At 44.4% G+C, this 21198-nt stretch overlaps 1 protein-coding gene across 1 annotated transcript in view; it reads right to left on the reverse strand.

Moving 5' to 3' along the window:
- rdgC (retinal degeneration C) overlaps positions 1-16294 on the reverse strand; it is a 276602-nt gene extending 260308 nt beyond the window's left edge. The window contains exon 1 of the mRNA XM_037421306.2: positions 15132-16294. Within this exon, the coding sequence (XP_037277203.2) occupies positions 15132-15210 (79 nt within the window). The 5' untranslated portion in view covers positions 15211-16294. The remainder of the gene's footprint in view (positions 1-15131) is intronic.
- Between the last annotated feature and the right edge of the window lie 4904 nt (positions 16295-21198).

The raw sequence follows: 21198 nt of genomic DNA on the forward strand, positions 1-21198 counted from the left end.
ATAGTGCTCAATGTACATGCCAATGGCTGCTAATGGGGAATGAGAGACAGGAGAATTCGGCCTTTAGGTAACGCGCACGCTGCGAATTTTTTGTTGTCCAACAACGCACAGGAGAAATCTCCCACCAGCACCACCTTGCAGGTCAACACGTAAGACTGGTTACGCACTACGGCTACAACTACTACGAGGGACGAACGGGTGCCGCTTTAAGGCCGTTTCACATGGTACAAAAAGTAGCGATTTTCAGGCTGCGAATTCGCTCGCAGCGAAAAAAAGGGGCAGTTTGTTCCCGCCGCAGCGATCCGTGGTGTTGGAAATTTTGGCTCTGATCACAGCGGCAGGAGTGATTTTTGGTCGGGACCCATCGAAATAGGGCTGGTCCAGCCAAGCCATCGAAATAGAGTCGACGTGTTTGTTTTGGTAATGACCGATGCTGTGCATTTTAAAATGAATTCAGAATGGAAAGTGTTCTTAAATGATGAAACAAGCAAGCCCTTCGTTGCCGTTCACGGTAACTTTATATCATAATGCACGTATATTACATTACATTCCTGTCTCACAATGAGCGGTGGCAAGAACTCACCGCTCTAGTCGCAGAGCGAAAATCGCGGACCATTCGCGGTCCATGTGAAACGAAACCGCCGTTAGCTACGGTTGCGAACAGGGCAACTGGAGCGAACGGAACAATTTTTTTTTCGCTGCAGTCGTGGCATGTGAAACAGCCTTATTTAAGGAGCTTCGCCGCTAAAAAATCACCCACCCCCCCCCCCCCCCGCTGCAGCTTGGCGCTGTAGACGTGCACCGTGTGCGCATCATGAGGTGCTCAGGTATGCACGCAGAGCTCTGCTTCGTCCACCAGGCTCGCCTGCCCACTCGCTAAACTCTACCGCGCCATCTGCTGCGAGTACACGAGACTTTCAGGCATTCTACTCAGAACTTTCAGACAATGGCTCCGTCTGTTGCTGGTGTCAGTTACGCAGGATCCCTTTCTTCGCTTCCCCTGTTGAAAGACTTACCACATGATTCGAATACGTCATACGACGTTCTGCTATCACCACCATCCGACGAAGAAATAAAGGGTGCATTGGACGCAATGAAGAAGGGTTCGGCCCCCGGGCCTGACGGACTACCTGCAGAGTTTTATGTACAGTTCTTACCTATCATTGGTCCATTTATGTCGCGGGCCATTCGCAAATGCTTCCGAGATATCACCCTTCCAACCTCTTTCCAGAGAGGCCGTATAACAATAGTCCCCAAGAAAGACCAAATGTCCACGCGACCAGAAGATTGGCGCCCTATTACCCTGCTTAATGTAGATTACAAGCTCTTGGCCAACATTCTGGTGCGCCGAATCAGACCATTTCATGCACCATTAATCGCTCCCCATCAAGTATGTTCCGTTCCGGGCCGAGAAATACACACCCATACGTGGTTAACGCGAGACATCATTCAGTACACCACTAGCTGATGTGCACAAGGACTGTTGGTTTCCTTAGATCAGGAGACGGCTTTTGATTATGAAGAACATGGCTACTTACTGAATGTTTTACATGCATTCGGATTCCCGGATAAGTTCATTGACCTAATTCACGCGATGTACACTAATTTAGAAAGTACCCTTTAGATAGATTCCCGTGAGAGTCACCCCTTTCAAGTAACGTGTGGGGTTCGTCAAGGGTGTCCCCTCTCCCCAGTTCTATTCTTCCTGGCATTATAGCCCTTCTTAAGGGCCGTTGAACGTGACCCTCAGATTCGAGGCTTACCCCTAGCTGGTAAAACTCAATTAAAGGTCACTGCATATGCAGATAATATTACCCTATATGTTCATAATGAACAGTCGCTGCAGCATGCTCTTCACACTTTCCATCATTTCGTCATTATCTCCGGTGCAAGGTTAAACTTTTCTAAAAGCCAATATTTCTTTATTGGCAACCCCAACGGTCGTATCAGCATCACGTTGCCTTTACGGTGGTCTCCTAGTATTACAATACTATAGGCGTTACTTTCACTGAATTTCGTGTACAGGACAGCATCTGGTCATCCGTACTACAAACTCTTCAAAGTGACGTAAAATAAGCCAGACACTTCGAATTCCCCCTCTTGGAACACCGATACTTAGCTCAAACAGTTTACCTCAGAAAATTCTGGTACCTTTGCCGTTCTGTAAAACCACCGCTCCACGTTTCCAAGAAAGTGCAAAGCTGCATCAGTTTATTTGTTTATTTATTTATTTGGTCTGGTGGCACAGAATTGTTATTTCGTCCGGCGTAAGCTCAACCACGAGATAGAGGTGGTTTTGCATTCGCCGACGTTTCCGTCACGGCTTCTACCTTGTGCCTCCACACTTTCTTTACTGCGAATACTGAGCAACGATGATACGCCCGCTCAGACACTGGCTCGCTACCGTCTAGAGCCATCACTACGTGTCTTCCTGTTGACTAGCCAAATTAACCAAGGTCTCCAATCAACTGAATTACCATCTTTGTATCGAGCCCTTCTGGCATTTCGCCGATGTTTGGAAGCTACGTGCCTGGAGATAGAGATGGCTGATTCTAAAGTGGCGGACACAATGGCCGCCCTGCTACGGCCCTTGGTGCCCCTGGATTGTTAATCTATAATGAACCGCCCTTGGAAACCATTAACAGCAGCAGTGTTGCCAGGACATCTCCGGGACTTTATCTGGCGGTTGGGTTGGGGCTTGCTTCCCACACGAGATTGGTTGTAGCGATGGCAGGTGGTTCGCATTTCCACTTGCCCCAATTGCGTCATGGTCGCGACCAATCGACATGTGACAATTGAATGTGTGGTCTCCCACCTTTTTGGCGTGCGGTCCATGCTGGTTTTCGGGGGCAGGGTGTGTGAACATTCGTGTCCGACGGCCGATTTTCTCGCGGGCGCTTCTGGGCTATTTTAATAGTTGCGGGGCTGTTCAGCCTTTGGCGAAACCGATGCGAGGCCGTGGCTGCGAACTGCCGCCGGCGTGCTTTGTGGTCGATACTGGGCCATCGAGACGAGAGATCCTCGCGTTCCTCTCTGAGGAACTTTTCTTCCTCGGGGAGCACGAGTTTCTGCGGCATTGGTCGTGCCCTTTCGTCAATGTTGAGCCCGAAAGGGTAAAACTCATTTTTCTGTCGACGTGGTGGTAACCAGCGCCACTTGAGTAGTTATTTATGCTTTCGTTTGTAACCAATTGTGTTTCATTGCATCTATTGTATCATTATACCATTCATTGTATCATCATATCGCATGAGTTCTTGTGTACACGTATGCCAACATTGCCATGTATATTAGAGCGATGATGTCTTCCTTGCAACGTAGTGATGTTTGTCATGATACATAGATGTGCCGACGTGTATGTGCCCTATTACTGGAATGTTATGGAACCTTTGTTTTTTGCACATAATGTGAATAAACTTTTTCTAAACAGCTAAAGCTCTCCCAAAGTAGAGTACATCGTACTCTAAATCGTCGAACATTTGTTCTAAACAAACGTGTTCCTGAGATTAACCGGGACAGCTTATGGCTCTTCCATCTAGTATGGAGTGCGTATAGTGTTCTAATGTGTTCACAATTTATTCTGAACACAAGCTTCGCGACAGGATGGAACCATGATCCCTATAAAATTCAATATATTTTGTAAAACGACATTAGGAACAGTACCTGATGTCAGAGAGTAAACTAGCTACAGGAGGTAGGAGAAAGTAACGTCGATATGAAACAGATGTTCACACTTACGCAAGATAGCATAAAAATTATAAAGAAATGAATAAGTGGCCAGGTGTAAGAATGCATGCACGTTTTCAGTCCTTGAAAGCCATGTGACGAATAACCTTTCAAGCGTCGCACTTCACTCAACGTCTTCCTGGTAACGTCGACTTCAATAATTTCTGGTATTTAACGCGCCATACCACCGATCTGATTATGAGGCCCTCCGAGGCGGAGGGCTCCGAAAATTTTGACCACTCGTGGTTCTTCGACGTGCACTGACCGCGCACAGTACACGGACCCAAACATTTTACGTCCGTCGCAACACTAGCGCCGCGGCAGGCATCAAAGCCACGTCCACCGGGTCAGGAGCGGAGCAGTGCTTTGCAATGACGAGGGAAGGACTTACAAATCCCAATAATGGTTTCTGCGTGGGGTTGATTAGCGCACGTAGCGCTACAGTGTGCTGACCGACTTCAGTACTGAGTTTGCACTTGAGCTTGACAGTCAGTCCAGACACGTTCTTTTCGCGCTAGAAGTCGAAAGTCGTGTATTGTTAACCGTACCAAACGACTGCGTTACCGAGCACCGACATCTACATTTCCGTTCAAAGCGTCAGACAAGCACGCGCTCCTAAGCAGAGAAGGCAAACTCCCTTTTTTTTTTCTTTTTAGCTTCTGTTCGAAGAGGCAATACTCGCGAGCATCCGCAGCAGGCATAGGTGATCTGAAAGTTACCCCGCATTCATCCCTGTACCTTTAACCGCGCTTGTGCTTTAGTTCTTAATGCTGTTCAGCGTCGCGTTGCGTAAGGGCATGCATAGATGTTTGTACATGCACAGCGCTCTTCACGTTGTCGTATGCACTGCGCAAACGGTTAAACAATAGGTTGTGACCGCTTCGCACCAGTTTCAGTATGCAGTGCTCCCTTTCGCGCACGCTGTCATGACGATGAGCCTTTTTTTTTTTTTTTGCCGAACCCATTCGCGTCAGTGTAAGTGGCGAAAGTTTCGCAGAGTACTTCCCAGTCAGGACGAAAGGAAGAAGGACAGGTATCGCTGTCTGCAGGCTGACTTTATTCTTGCAAAAGCTGTCGAAATGATGATTGTGATTATATTGCAACAGCAAGTCACCTTCTTGGTGTCGCCTCATCTATAGGTGCCACCTCTCAAGTGCGGTAGATACCAGAAAGAGTGGAGAGAGAGAGATAGAAAGAAAAAATAAGGTAGATAGGTTAACATTAATTAATATTCCGTTGACTACCCTACAACTGGTGGAATAGAAACAAATGAAGGCAAAAGATCTAGAAGTATATAGAAGTAAAGCACATGTAGACAATTGTTGCTCTTCACAGCCGGTCACAGCACAGACTAGAAAGACTAGCAGCAAAGCTAATAGAGCATCGACCACTGCACGCATAGAGTGAATTCGCGTAATAACATCTCCAGGATTAGCTTGCGTATACGCTGCCAACACTGCAGCCTCGAAAAGACATAACGCTCCACGAAGCAAATCACCAAAAAAGCTGAATGTAGTATACCTAACACACACATCGACGCCGGAAGCAGAACGAATGAATGTCTTCATCGAAACCAATAAACCTTCTTGATTCAATCCCGGGCAACGTCGTCCAATGCTTTTTTCAGTTTGTTCGCTGGGGCCTACATATCCTCACGAAAATTCATCTTTCGCACAGTGCGCGAAGATATAACTCCCGCTGAGGGCCGACCACCACGGCGTTTAAAGTAAAAAAAAAAAAAGACTCGTGCACGTCTTTATCGATGACGCTGGAACGAGGCTGCATGCTCTTATCTTTCCATCCTCGGGGTCGCATTAAGTTCATATAAGCGCGCGGGGACTGGCGACAGACGGGCGTACGTATACGCGTGTATTCGTTAGCAGCGGGAGTGATTAAAAGCGGCCGTCTTCTCAATGCGTATGCAGCCGCGACTGCGCAATCAGACGACGACGTCGACGATGGTCTTAATGAAGGCGCTTTCGAAGGCTTCTGGGGCCGAGTTGCGCAGACGCAGTAATTGCCAGATGCTATCGAAGCGAGCGCGCGCGGGAGACATCATCGCTCACGAAACGGTGGCCAAAAGGTGCTGTAATGGTCAGCCAACCCCCTCCCCCCCCTTCTAACACACACGTGTGGTCAACGCGGCGGGACCAAGGAATCTGCTGCAGTGAACCACCACTGCCGTCGCCGTTGCGGGGCAGCTAGCGCACCGTCCAGCCCGTTATACACGACTCGCGCCGCGAAGTGACCCATTTGTAAGAAAACTGGTTGGGCGGGCCAAGTCGCGACACGTGGTCGTGCACGCGTTGGGCGAGTCGTATATTACAAAACGTCCGCTTCGTGTGCGACTGAATTTCCACCGATCGTTTTGTTTCGCTCGCTCGTGCGGGTGGTTCGCAGTTCCACGCTTGTTCTCTACACTCGTTTTTTTTTTTTTTTTTTTTTTTTTGCAGTCGGCTGCGCGCGCGATGTGTTGCAGTGCCGGGACGCTGTATAGTAAAAGCACTGGCGTGGTAGGTCGCTAAGGTAAACTGTCTGCATCGTAAATCTCCCGTTAATGATCGTGCGAGCGTAAGTCCCCATTTTACTTCTTATGGTATTCCGTGTGGTAAAAACGCCAGCCACCTCGCAGAGAAAGAAGAGGAACAGCAATGGGGCAGAAAGGTGTTTTATTATTATTATTATTATTATTATTATTATTATTATTATTATTATTATTATTATTATTATTATTATTATTATTATTATTATTATTATTATTATTATTATTATTATTATATCACGCCAGAATAAAATTCATCAAAAATATTGAAAAGGTTGGGGAAGGCTTAATAACACACAGGACTTGCATGATACGTAGACTGTGCACAAGCATTGTACCCCCGAAAGCGTATATCACGGGAGCGTTCTATCTATCTATCTATCTATCTATCTATCTATCTATCTATCTATCTATCTATCTATCTATCTATCTATCTATCTATCTATCTATCTATCTATCTATCTATCTATCTATCTATCTATCTATCTATCTATCTATCTATCTATCTATTTATCTACTTATCTATCTATCTATCTATCTATCTATCTATCTATCTATCTATCTATCTATCTATTTATCTATCTATCTATCTATACGTGGTAGCGCTTGTAGGAAGTACGTTTATCTACTTAGACGCGATTTATTTATTCTTACGATGATCTGGTGCGAAAGATCAAAATGACGAGGACTCATTGGTGGAGGATGGAGAACGGCGGTGAAGTGCAGCGCATATTCAGACAGTCACCCCGAAATGTCCAGCGTGGCGGCGCCAGTAATGAAAGGCGATTTGTATTCTAACGTCGTTCTGTGAGTCCGAGCGGAATACTGTCGCACTTGCCCTTTTGCCGACTCGCCAATAGAATGGTTAAAAACGAGCGCCGGACTCCAACCAGAAGAAGGTACCACGTATTCAAACTGGTTAAATTGAGTATGATGTCGTGCCTTGAAGTACTCCGGAAATGAAAATACGAGGGGATATAAACCTCAACGTCTCCACAGCAAACCAGCTTGAACAGAACAGAAGCTACCTCTCGTACAGAGAAGTTGCTCACCTGACTGTAGATCCGCATTCAGTTTTGTAACTGCGTTTATAGTCTTATTTAGACTGCTTTAATATTTACTGCGGGAAGCAGCCTTCAGTGTTTACGCGCCATATATGATGACAAAGCTTGTAGCGCGTTTTACTTCTTACTGTTTATTCCGAAAGTGTAATGATCTTCTGACTGTCGTGCACCTAAGCATGGCTCGTGCCACTCTCGTTGCGAAATTTGCATCTCTATGGAAACGTAATCCCGTGCCAAGTTCTTCGCGCCTCGTGTCGCCGTTGCAGTGGGGACTGAATAAGCATATGAAGATTTTAAAAAAAAGAAAGAAAGAAAACTCCTCGAGAGCAACGTGCTACCCAAGCCTCGTTCGAAAGCACTTCGCCGTTAACGTAATCTCCTAGTAAACCTGAGCTGTCACCTTCGCGTAAAGAAACTGGCTTAGCCCCCCCCCCCCCCCTCCACCCAATTAAAACTACAAAATGTTGAAAACGATGAAAATAATAAGTATTTCATTTGAAATTCTAATGAACTGTAGCCGAGAACGAAAACATCTGATGTCGGAGATAAAGTTCGAGCACTAGTTTCTTTGTCTCTTCAGGCTGCGTGATTTTGGTCTTGGCTATTTGTACATCAGGTTGTAAGTGCTCTTATGAACAAATTTCTAGAACAGGCCGAGAAGATAGAGAGAACGTATCAGGAAACAGCAAGGAGGTTGGCCGGGGCTTTAATCTGCTCTTCACGAGGAGAAATGAAAGAGTAATCCAGGATGACGACGACGGAGACGGGAAGAAGTGCTGCGTAAAGACGGCTTTACGTAAGACACACGAACACCACCACCTTTGGCTGCTAAACAAATGTTTTCTCATTTTTTGTACATAGTTATGTGAGTTGATAAAGTCAAGAAACGTCGAATGCATATAATTTTATTCTTTAGGTTTGCAGGTGTATTTGGCATCCCTGTTCCTTCGGCAGTCAAAAAGATAGAAAACGGCAAGGGTAATAGCCCAGTATGGTCTCACCGAATCCCATCCCTAATATAGTCTACGCACATACCAACACCACGTTACACGGTCTATTCGTGATGCAGATTAACAGTTAGGACGTATAGTCAACTTATATATTCATCATTCGCAAAATTGTCATTCACACTACACGACGCAACTCTTCAACCATTATGTAGCACCACGAGGAATACACATGGCGTCCGTAGGAGGAAGGATGGGTGTGGCTGCCCTCTTCCCCTCCCTGAAGCAATAAGTTACACAGTTTGACTAGCGTGCACTAACGTACCATTCGCACACTAACTTAACACACACTTAACGCGCACTTGACGCATTCTTTTAAACGTATACCACTTCAAACCAGTAAGGGCGCCGCTTTCGGCCGCTGGCGTTCCAGGATGCCAAGTACGTGCTGGACCATGTCTCTTTGGTTGCTGCTCTGGGACGTCCGAGCGCACTAGAGTCTTGCTTTAATTCTCCCACCTCTTCCCCATTTATGCCGGATCAACAATAAAGTTGTTTCGCTCACTTGAACGTACTGCAAACTCGTCTTAAACTGCCTTTAGCATAACCAGCCAACTTAGCACGTTAAATGCAATTGAATAATCTTACTGGTCGTGTCCCAGTAGTGAATGAAACGATGATTGGGCTGGGTCTTACTTCCCGCCATGCGGATGAACACCCGGTAAAAAGTTCTGCTGATGCCCTTGTATGTACGGATGTCGACTGCTTATGTGTCATTGAGTAGATAGGGGAAAGGGGTGGGGAAAGGGGGCGGCACCGCAGTTGCTCATTGTTGCGATTTAAAACGGCTTTAAAATTTGGTTTACTTACTGTTTGAATAAATTGGCATCGATAGTGGCACTATATAAATTGCGAAGGGTAAGCAAACCTCTATAAAGAAAATGAGGCTTTCTCTTCCTGCTGCCTGATAATTTCTTTTCTTGTCCAACTGAATACGATTACCCAATTCTTCCACAGTCTTGCTAAGCGTGTTTTATACTACATGTAGCGTAACGTATTCGTTCAAAAAAGTCAATTGGAAGTGGTGGTTGCGTCCACTGCTTAGGCTAGTGACATTAGGAAGTTTTCGGGGTGTGTTCTCAAAGATAGTCGTTTTTCCTGTTGCATGCGTGTTAATCGAAGCGCAGCATAGCTGCGACATTTCTAACAGCCACGTAATTTCCAACAGAAGCATAGGCATTCGACTTAACGCCACTCAACGAGAAAACAAAAAAGAGAACGGACAACTATAGAAACGAACTTAATTTTTCCCGCTTATTTCCTGCTTCGAGTGATGCGCCAAAAGCACAACGACTAAATTTGGGCAAGTGTTTCTTTGTTTGTTTGCTATTTCGCTAAAGCTAAAAGCCTGCCATCTTAGTAAAATCACAACACGTCGGCACCAACTACCACGACAATGAAAGAAGTGAACTGCTGTCTCAATAGCGACGCATTTATTTACTTTGCTGTCCATCAGTAGGCACAAGCTATTGTCGCTATATTCTATCTACCATTGTTGTTACCGATTTTTCGTTTGTTGCAAATATTTGTTATTGCTGAGCTCCCCAACTCGTAAAGGTAGTTTCCGTAAAAGTAGTTTCAGTTTCCATGGGGATAGACTAATAAAAATAATGGAGTTTTCAATATTTTCGAACTTTTTAAGGCCAGCCACTGGAGAAAGTTTGAGAAATAACGAAGAATGCTGAGGCAATTTATACCTCTTAAACCTTTATTTTTTTTTTTGTGGAATAAATATCAAAACTAGCAGTTTTCAGGAAAGTTTGCGCTTCTTATCCAAGTACTCGCATAATGAAACAATCATAGCATAAAAAAGAAGAAACAGAACTGCTTTCTCATTGACATGGAGATCTAATTGGGCCAGGCAGCGGCACTCAGGGCGAAATGCTCACCAAACCATTCGTCTTTGTGGTGCAGGTTGTGGCGACCATCTTCGGAACGGAAGCTGCTGAATATAAATCCGTTTTGACAGACCCATCACATGGCTGGAAGGAGCTTCACGGCATCGAGATTCCGCTGCGTGGTCACCGTTGTCTTATCGAAGAAGCCGCCCTTTCCTTAGTCCCGACTCCGACGCATGCGCCAACATCGGTGACGTCAGCAACCTCGGACCTTCCAACGGCTATAAGAAGCCACGTACCTCCGTCGAACTTCAGTGGGCCAGGCAGCGGCACTCAGGGCGAAATGCTCACCAAACCATTCGTCTTTGTGGTGCAGGTTGTGGCGACCATCTTCGGAACGGAAGCTGCTGAATATAAATCCGTTTTGACAGACCCATCACATGGCTGGAAGGAGCTTCACGGCATCGAGATTCCGCTGCGTGGTCACCGTTGTCTTATCGAAGAAGCCGCCCTTTCCTTAGTCCCGACTCCGACGCATGCGCCAACATCGGTGACGTCAGCAACCTCGGACCTTCCAACGGCTATAAGAAGCCACGTACCTCCGTCGAACTTCAGTGGGCCAGGCAGCGGCACTCAGGGCGAAATGCTCACCAAACCATTCGTCTTTGTGGTGCAGGTTGTGGCGACCATCTTCGGAACGGAAGCTGCTGAATATAAATCCGTTTTGACAGACCCATCACATGGCTGGAAGGAGCTTCACGGCATCGAGATTCCGCTGCGTGGTCACCGTTGTCTTATCGAAGAAGCCGCCCTTTCCTTAGTCCCGACTCCGACGCATGCGCCAACATCGGTGACGTCAGCAACCTCGGACCTTCCAACGGCTATAAGAAGCCACGTACCTCCGTCGAACTTCAGTGGGCCAGGCAGCGGCACTCAGGGCGAAATGCTCACCAAACCATTCGTCTTTGTGGTGCAGGTTAGTTCCTACTTGCCTACGCCATGTTACCGCAGTGAAAACCGCTTTTTAGTGTTGCTGCCACGCCCACTTGGTAGCTTTTTTTCATGCATTTGTGCTTTTGGCGTGGATTTGTTAGTTTGCGGAGATATTGAAGCAAACCCAGGCCCTTCAGATAAAGAAATACTGCAGCAGCTTCTTTCAGGACAAAAACACATCACTGATATGATGAACAGTGTCTTATCAAAACAAGAAAAAATCGAAAAAGAAGTTGCTAGCTTGACTGAAAGGATGAGTTCCGTCGAAATACAGACAAAACCTTTGATTGAACTGAAAACAGATGTAAACGACTTAAAGCAAAGAGCAACACAGCTTGAGAAAGACTTTGAATTCGCGGTCAAAAAAATTGACGAGTTAGAGAACAGAAGTCGACGAAATAACTTGATTGTTTTTGGCCTAGGGGAAGAAGCTAATGAAACGACTGCTGACCTTACTGAAACAATAAAAAAGGACTTGTTTGAGGGAAAGCTGGGAGTGAATGTCAGGGGCATAGAAAGATGTCACAGATTGGGAAAAAAGAATGGCAAAAAACGCCCAGTAATTATAAAAATACTCGATTACCGAGACAAGGTAGCTATTCTGCAGAGGTGTTCCAAGCTGAAGGGCACCGAGCTGTCGATAAGTGAAGACTTTTCCGCTCGTGTACGTGATATCAGAAAAAAGTTGTGGCAAAGTTCGTCGCGCGAGCGTGCAAGTGGATCTAAAGTGAAGTTAGTTTTTGACAAAATAAGCATTGATGGAAAGTTTTTTTGCTGGGATGATAATAAGAATACAAGATATAAGTTATCTAACCAAATTAAGGTTCGGGGAAACTAGATGAACGATGCTTAGTGGTGTTAAATGTAAATTGCCGCAGTATTGTTAATAAGGCTGAGAAGTTGGAAGGCATGCTTTTAGCACATGACCCAGATATTGTATTACTAACTGAGACATGGCTACGAGATGATGTTTTTGATAGTGAGTTTGTGCCGAAAAATTACAGAGTGTTCCGTAAGGATCGAAATGGGAGGGGAGGGGGCGTTGCTATTCTTTTTAGGAATAATACACGTGTCGTAAAAATGCCAGACGTTCAAGACATAGAAAGCATCTTCTGTAAAGTGTATATTGGCAATATTAAATATCTTCTTGGTGTCGTTTACAGGCCACCAAATGCTTCCCTTGATGTTATCGCAAAGCTTAAGGATTACCTTCATTGTCACGTAAAAACCGAAGATAAATTAATCATAGCGGGAGATTTCAATATGCCAAATATGAATTGGGAAACGTTTATATCAGACCCATGTCAAGCTGCGGATACTCAAATATCCGATATCATGTTTCAATATGATTTGACGCAAATAGTCACCGACCCTACCAGAATAGATCAGGGGACGAAATCTATCCTAGATATATATCTTGTAAGTGGCAATATAAAAGAAAGCATGTTGTGCAGCGTCACAAATGGCATATCGGATCACAAGGCTGTGGTACTAAAGCTAAAGGGAGTTGAACTTAGTCAGCAGAGGATGGTGAAGAAATTTCCCAATTTTTCAAAAGCAGATGATGAATCTATAATTGATGTTCTGGCCTTTGAATATGATCATTTCAATGCAAGTAATCGTAGCGTTGAAGATCTGTGGCTTTGCTTTAAGAGAATGATTGAAGATTGTGTGCAGCGTTTTATCCCTTTAATTACAAAGAAAGTAGAGAATCACAATCCCTGGATAACAAGAGAGACGTTACAGCTGAAGCGAAAGTTGAAACGGTTAAAAAAAAGGTCGAACAAGGCTAACAGTCCTAATTTAAAAACAACTATTTGCAATATACGTGAAGAAATTAAACAAAAAACTTTTCGTGACAAAGAAAAGTATTTTAACGAAAAATTGCCGTCATTTATTAAAACGTGTCCAAGAAAATTTTGGAAAGAGGTCACTCCGGGCACGTGCTCTACCGATGTATTTCTTTTAGATGGAAAATTAGAGAGTGATGAAAAAGCTGTCTGTACGGCCTTTAATAACTATTTCAACAGCGTCTATACAAAAGATAATAATCATCTCCCACCTTTCGATGCGAACCTACCACCAATATCAGATGTCACTATTTCTGAAGAGGGTATCTTTAATTTATTGCTAAATCTGGATGTTAAGAAATCTGTTGGACCAGATGAGATACCGAATGCCTTCTTAAAACGGTACGCAGAGTGGTGCGCGAAATATTTGTGTGTGTTATATACTAGGTCTTTGAACGAAGGTGTACTCCCTGAGGACTGGAAGATTGCTCGAATTAAGCCTCTACACAAAGCAGGTGATAAAACTCAAATAACGAATTATCGACCAGTTTCGTTAACCTCTACAGCTTGTAAAATTCTCGAGCACATAATTCACAAACAGATTGTTACATTTCTTGATGAACACAAAGTACTAACAAAAGCGCAGCATGGATTTAGACGTGGATATTCTACCACTACACAGCTGGTTGAAACCATCCATGATTTTGCTACCGCACTAAATGAAGGTGAACAGCTAGATGCCATTTTTATGGACTTCCAAAAGGCCTTTGATAAAGTTTCACATAAAAAATTACTTCATAAATTGCAATATATCTTGAAAAATCCGAAACTTATAGTATGGATACGAGCGTATCTTGAAAACAGGCAACAATTTGTTTCATTTAATGACAGTTGTTCCAGCAAACTTCCTGTGGATTCCGGCGTACCTCAGGGCTCGGTCCTCGGACCTCTTTTTTTTCTATTATACATAAATGATATAACGAATGACCTTTCTGTAAGTGTAAAGCTTTATGCTGATGATTGTGTATTATACACGAAGGTATCAACTGCTGGAGATCAGATAAGGCTCAATAATCAATTCAACAAGGTCGTCTCTTGGTGCCAGGAATGGCAAATGTCAATTAATTACAACAAAACTGTTTATATGAAAATAACACTAAAGAAAAATCCTTTATGTTATCAGTACGGCACAAAAAGCGTCAATCTTACAGAAGTTGCAGAATACAAGTACCTTGGAGTATGGATAACTAATGATCTAAACTGGAACAAACACGTCGATATAACTACAGGTAAATGTCTACGGAAACTTTTTTTTCTAAAGCGATCCTTAAAATATTCTACCCCGTCTGTACGCATGTTGGCATATAAAACACTCATTCGTCCAATGTTGGAATATGCTGTAATAATATGGGATCCATTCACTAAACGTAACATTAATCAATTAGAAAAAGTGCAGAACAAGGGCTTACGTTTTATTTATAACTCCTACGGTAGAACATCCGTATCTGAATTATTGGTAAAAAGCGGTCTGCAACCCATTGTGGACAGAAACCGCACTTGCCGGCTTAAGTTTTTCTATCAATTAATAAATGGTCATTTAAATGTTGACAATGCAGGCATTCTTCGGTATTCTTCCGGTTACGCAACTCGCAAGCGACATAGTAAAACGATAACTCCTTTACCTTCACGGATTAACTGCCACAAGTATTCGTTCTTCCCTAGAACTATTAATGACTGGAATAGCCTGACAAATGATGTCGTTTTACAGAACAAACTGTCATTGTTTGAAAACAGCATCGCCTAAACCATCACTACACATTGCATTGTATTATTTGTTTTATTGTAATTATTGTGTTAGTCTATAACCCGTATTCTACGTGTTACGTTCTTATGTGTTATGTTACTCGAAAAATTTGTTGAAATAAGCGTTTGTGAACCTTCGCCTTGTATATTCAAATCGTACGATTTATTGTGTTTTCATTACTTTTTTTTTGTATGTACCGATTTTCGAACATTTTTTTCCCACCCTGCCATGATCTTTCAGCTGAAGGATCGCAGTATTTATAAATAAAAAAAAATAAATAAAATAAATAAATAATTTCTGACAGAATCCGGAGGCACTACTTACTCCCTCGCGCAAACAATGACGAATCGGAGCGGGAAAACACACTCACCCCTTTCGGCGTTGCCCATGGCCTCAACCTTCTCGACCGCATCGCACTCGCTGCCCTGTTTGGTGCCCGTGCAGCCCATTTTTCTTTTCCTGCAACCTGGAAAGCTGTCTTCACCTGCTCCGCTTATCGTGCGCCGGCACAGCGAGGATGTGCGACGATAAGACGGCGCTCAAAACACAACGACGACGCGAGGTTGCATTCCACACAGACAACACTCCCGGGGGGGCCAAAGACCTGGGCCCCCGCCTCCTTTGCGGCGCACCAAAGACACTCCCACTCCCCAAAATCTAAAAAACAAAGCACCGGTTCACAATTCACACAGTGACTTTGGGGTTATGGCGCGTCTCACATTCGCTGAGGGGGGTAGGTGATGGTCACTCGAGAAACACGTGCGCTGGGCGGTTTCGGGAGGTCTTTGAAGTCGGGACGTGGCGTGTCAGGGCTCCCGAGCAGCGTCCTCGTCGAAGGGCATAACTCGTGCGTAAGTACGGCAACCGTGCGTTGTCGACGCCGAATGGTGCCGAAGTGAAGGTGAGGAGCGGCGCGTCAAGTCACGACATTCCCCGCGATGACGGGAAGCGGCGTCGCGCAGGAAAGCGTGACGCTCGGATGAACACAGGCGAAGCGGTGAAGACGACGCTACAGAGCACCCCGCGAGGCGCGTCAGTCAACGGTGCCGCCTTCTTGTCCACTGGGAAAAATTCCCGAAAAATCTCCTGGGTCCAGTAGTAGCCTTCGACGAAGTCCCCACGGTGGTGAAAAAGGACCCCCTCCCTTTTTTTTTTTTCACTTTTCTCAATACTGCACGAGCGAGTTGACTCGCGCTGCTGCTTGGCAATAAATTCACGTGTTCTCCCGGTGATCGGAAGAACCCGAACGCAAGCGAGGAACTGCTGGGAAAGATGATTGGACTTGGGAGCAGTTCGCGTGGAGGATATCTGACGGGAGAAAAAATAAAATAAAAGAGGAGTGAGTATCTCGCTCTATCTCACCAACAAACGAGGGACCTAACGAAAAGAACCAAACTCAAAAAAATTCCGCGCGCTGAACGGAGTTGCCGCCGCTCACTACATGCTTGAGGAGAGAGAAGCGCCGATCGACGTGTTCGGTGAAGCACCGCTCGCAGGCGGTTTGAGATGCCACTTGCTCGGCCGCTCCGAAAAACGGCGCGAGGCCGGTCCGGGCGGCTCGAAAGGGCGCATGCGCGTAGCGCCTCCGAGCGGCGCGTTTTCGCGCTAAAAGCAGACGACGACGCTAGAAAACGCGCGCGCTGCCGTCAGGATGGCCCGGCGCGCGCGCCCGGACACAAGGGTTGTTTCTTCTTCGTGCGCGGAGTGGGCGCCCTTGGAGAGAGGATAAAAAAAAATGAAAAGACGTTTGTGCCATAACGCAAAATACACGCACGCGCGCTCGCACGAATCTTTTCGTTGATGCGTTTTGCACTCTTGCGCGCCCGTTGAGAGATCGCAATGCAGCTTTGGTGTTTTCCTCGAGAAGCTTTCGTTCACACTGAGATCTGGCGCTAAATGACACTAGAAATCTTGGGCAATTTGTTAATGCGCCGAGCTGGAAGTGGCACTCTGCAGCAAGTATTTGTTCAAACTTTCTTCTACCAGTGATAAATAGCGCGGCTGAAAGCGTTCTTTCTTTCTTTCTTTCTTTCTTTCTTTCTTTCTTTCTTTCTTTCTTTCTTTCTTTCCTTCTTTCTTTCTTTCTTTCTTCTTTCTCTGCTCCTTTTTTTTTTCTTCCTTACTTCGGGCCCTTCTTGTCCCTTTGTCGTCATTCTGTTCTCGCGCTACAACTATCATCAAGTCATACCAACAAGCCCAAACTGCCACACTTCTTTTTTTTCATTGTTTATTTCACTCTTCCTTTCTTCTTCTTCTCCTCGTCTCCTGAAAACGATGGCTGTGTTTTTACATGACAGAGCCTCTTCACTGCTTCAATGCCGTTTAACAAGGCCACGGACCGAGCCACAATGAGACGCATGCAAAGAACAGTCGACCTTGTTTTTACTTCTTCTTAATTTTGTTCCTGCACACTTTTCTGCATGATCATTGCCAGAAGCAATAAGTGAGACAAAACGGACTATATGCTATACCATCTACATTGCTACAAGCCGTACGGAAATAATAAAACTGCTCGCATGCGTCAAGTTTTCTATCTTTCCTTGCATTTGTCTTGTAGTAAAATAATGCACACATTTTGAAAAGTCGAACTTTTTAAATGCAATGCACAATACGAAACAACACTTATCAATTGCGATAAATGCACGAGCTGATAAGACTTGATTCGAAAAGGTGGGCATCGTAATGTTCAGTGGTACTTCGATGCTCGGGCGAGTCGTCAGAACGTCGCTGCGGCGGTTTTTTTTTTTGTTGTCTTTTTATATCTTTTGTCCACTGTTTCCAAAAAAAAATAATTGCACATTTAAGGTGTACACCAACAATGCATCAATTACGAAGTTGCTTATTTCGATGAGCGACGCAGTCGTTACTATGTCTGTTCCCTCCGTTCAATTAAGTTTTGGTACCAGCGTAATTTTTTTACGGTGTAGAGCCACTTTATAACATTTCCGCTTACAGTAAACTTACACTTGAAGGGCACTAAAGTCAACTATTATGTCGACGTTGGTTGTTGAAATGGCGATCCAGAAACCTCGTAGTGTTATTTTTGTGTCAAAGAAGGGCTTACTTTGAAATAAAATCAAGTTTTAGTGCCCCGCATTGCGTTGGCGTACTTCAAATTGCCCGCCTCAAGAAGTGGACCAACCGGACCATCTCACGTCACTGTTCCCTTGCACAACGTTGCCCGCTTGCGCTAGTAGCAGCAGACCGAAAGCAGCGGGAGCCACAACAGCAGTAACGGCCATTAATCAATTTTCCGCCATTGGCTTTGAGACTGTAGACGTTTTTGTTTCAACTGCACCCCGCTAGATAGCCCCACATGTCCCGTGTAACCACGCGAATATTGAATTTTTGAACCACTAGCACCATCCCCCATAGTAACGTCCGGCGGTTCGTTTTCCATGAATCAAACAGAAACAAACAAGCAGCATTTTATTGCGTCTCTTAATGCACGGAACGTTCTTTATTTAGTGCAGTTGGATCGATTGCTAGTGATTAATTGTAGGTGGTGCGTCTGATGTCCTCGGGATCGTTTTGAAAATGTCCTACTGTGGCTCTTGTGTTCTTGTGCATTTTCTTTAACTTATCGGTAAGTAGGGCACTGTTGTTGATAATATTGCCGTTTCAGATGTTGTGATACATTAAGCTTTCCCTCTGACGTAAATAATTATTTGACTTTAGTGTCTCTTTAATGCGACCATTCATTAATTTCCAACACTTCTTTTTTTTTTCAGAAGCTTACGAATATTTGAACTGCTTAGCCAACGTGACAGTTTCCTTTCATTGAACAGACAGACTGAGGCGTTCCTGCTGTCGCCGAATTGTATGCGATAATGAATTGGTTGCTTGGCTACAAATTAACAAACTTTGCAAGTTTCTTTACGCACTTTGCTTGTGGTGCCACTAATCTTACGACCGAATGATCTGGTGCTATAGCCGCAATAAAGAGAAACACCATGTTAGTTGCCACTGATAAAGCATTCCTTTAATGCTTTTTATTATTTTCACGGTAACATATTGAATACTATTTTTTTAAGTTGCGTACAAAATACGCAAATACAAACATCAGACCTGGTGGTTGCGTAGGATAAACGTGATAGATTCACTAGTATGCTCTTGCGTGACGTCATAGTGGACTGCTGCGGTAAGTTCAAAATGGCGTCATCATCACACTTCTTTCGCATTTTATGTCTTTCGTGGCTTACGCAGAGATTTTGCAAGGTAAGAGTGTTACCGGAATTCTTCGTTAAAGATGTTGACTTATCAGGTATATCGCGCGCTAAACTTAACAACTTGACTAACAAATTATTCTTGTGCTTTATTGCTGAATGCTATATCGTGCTGTTTTGTCCACTGTGTTCCAGTCCCTGCTGGGCTGATTTTTTTCAAATTTATAATCACTAATATCTACTCCCGGACGAAAAAGAGAGACAACCAGGAGTACATGCTCTTCGCAGAATCAGACCAGAAACCAAACCACCCAGGTTTACCTTCAATGACATTTCACAATCGAATAGCTTTTTGGCCCGTTGTCATTTTACCCAAGGTTGCCGTTGGGTGGAATTAAACATTCGGCAGATCCCACGTACCTGAGAATCGACGTTATGCGAAGCATGCGGAGGGAAGGTGACCGTGTTGCAATTTTTTTATTGAGCGACACTACATAAAGTGACGCTAATAAATGTACAAATGTTGCACGCACAGACAAATATAGAAGAGTTGCAGATGTTTATACAACCAGTTGTTTGCACCTGTGCAACAATTCTAACTGGACCATGTGCATTAGCAACACCAGAAGCTGATATGAAGCGCTGATGCTCGCGAGGATGCTGGCCCTGGACACTGCTACATAAATCAACTTGAGCGCATGACAACTAACCGAGATTGACGTTAACCAGACGTGACAGCTGTATCAAAAGAGTACATATGAAATGTTTATAAAATTGGGTAGGCAGCACTGCAACCACTATTGACGTTTCACGAAGATTAGCGTCTATTTGAAAAGAAGTTCCGAGACATGGCGTAGCCCTGTGGTAAGATGCTTCACTGCCACGAAGAATGCTTGGGTTTGATTTGAGCTGGGACCATGGCAATTATTCTTTGCATTCGGTGGGTCGACGCTACCTATGTCGGGTATTTCTCAACGCTCGCGCGTTAAAATTGCCCACGTGTGTTTTCGTCGTTCCTGAGTAGATACTAAGTGTCAATCACCCGCTGCACATACCCACATAGGAGCGGCAGATACCCGCCCTTCGGTATGTGGCACTGTCTGGCGGGAAGTGTTTGACGACGTATGCGACGGGATTGTGGCATTATTCATGTCTTGACTAGCACGTCATGTTCGTCAAACCATCTTACCCTTCCATGCTAATTATAATTCACGCGAAGTTAAGGGGGTGCCCACGAGAGCACCCGAACGTAAGCGTGCGGCTAGAAGATAGATAGATAGATAGATAGATAGATAGATAGATAGATAGATAGATAGATAGATAGATAGATAGATAGATAGATAGATAGATAGATAGATAGATAGATAGATAGATAGATAGATAGATAGATAGATAGATAGATAGATAGATAGATAGATAGATAGATAGATAGATAGATAGATAGATAGATAGATAGATAGATAGATAGATAGATAGATAGATAGATAGATAGATAGATAGATAGATAGATAGATAGAATTAAAGTCGCCGAAGTTTGCTAAAAAAATGCTTCGCATTTAGAAGGCAGAAGAACTCAATCCAAATGTAGCCAAAGCACCCATGTCATTCACTACTGCCGCCAAATTTGTTGTCAAATAGGGCCGGAGTGGTAATATGAACAGATTCTTTACTATTGAGGTATAAATGAAACCATTTCGAGTAAGTAAAACCAGAAATCTGAAAGTAGCCAGTAAATGTCCATGGCACCAACTGGACATTTTCGTCACCGAACGTGACACAAAGTAGCCAATTTAGTGCAAAGTAGCCACGAACGGCAATGCTGGTTCTACCGTAAATAAATGATTAAATTGGTGTTCACTCAGTTTTTATTAGGCATTAAATAAAGCAACGACACGATTGTGTGGGGACATCGTAGTGGTAGGCTCGGAACATTTCGACCATCTGGTGTCGTGCATTGGCATCGCACGGGCCTCTAGCACTTCGCCTCCTTCGAAATGTGACCGCCGCAGCCGGAATCGAACCCGTGACCTTCGTTCCAGCAGCCGATTACTGTAACCCCTGCATTACCACGCTGGATGCTTCTTTAGACTTTAGATTGTTTCTCGCATAGTTCTTATCTCCGGGATACAGAAACGACGGACGCGGCCAACAGTACATCCCTGTTTTATCGTTTCTTTATTTCGCCTCGAAAAAATAGCATTCTTGTATTAAACATATGAAAGAAGGGGCAAAAAAGTGACTGCCCAATTCACCCTTTCACCCAGGCTTATG

The sequence above is a fragment of the Rhipicephalus microplus genome, chromosome 2 (assembly GCF_043290135.1).
Source record: "Rhipicephalus microplus isolate Deutch F79 chromosome 2, USDA_Rmic, whole genome shotgun sequence".
Taxonomy (NCBI): Eukaryota; Metazoa; Arthropoda; class Arachnida; order Ixodida; family Ixodidae; genus Rhipicephalus; species Rhipicephalus microplus.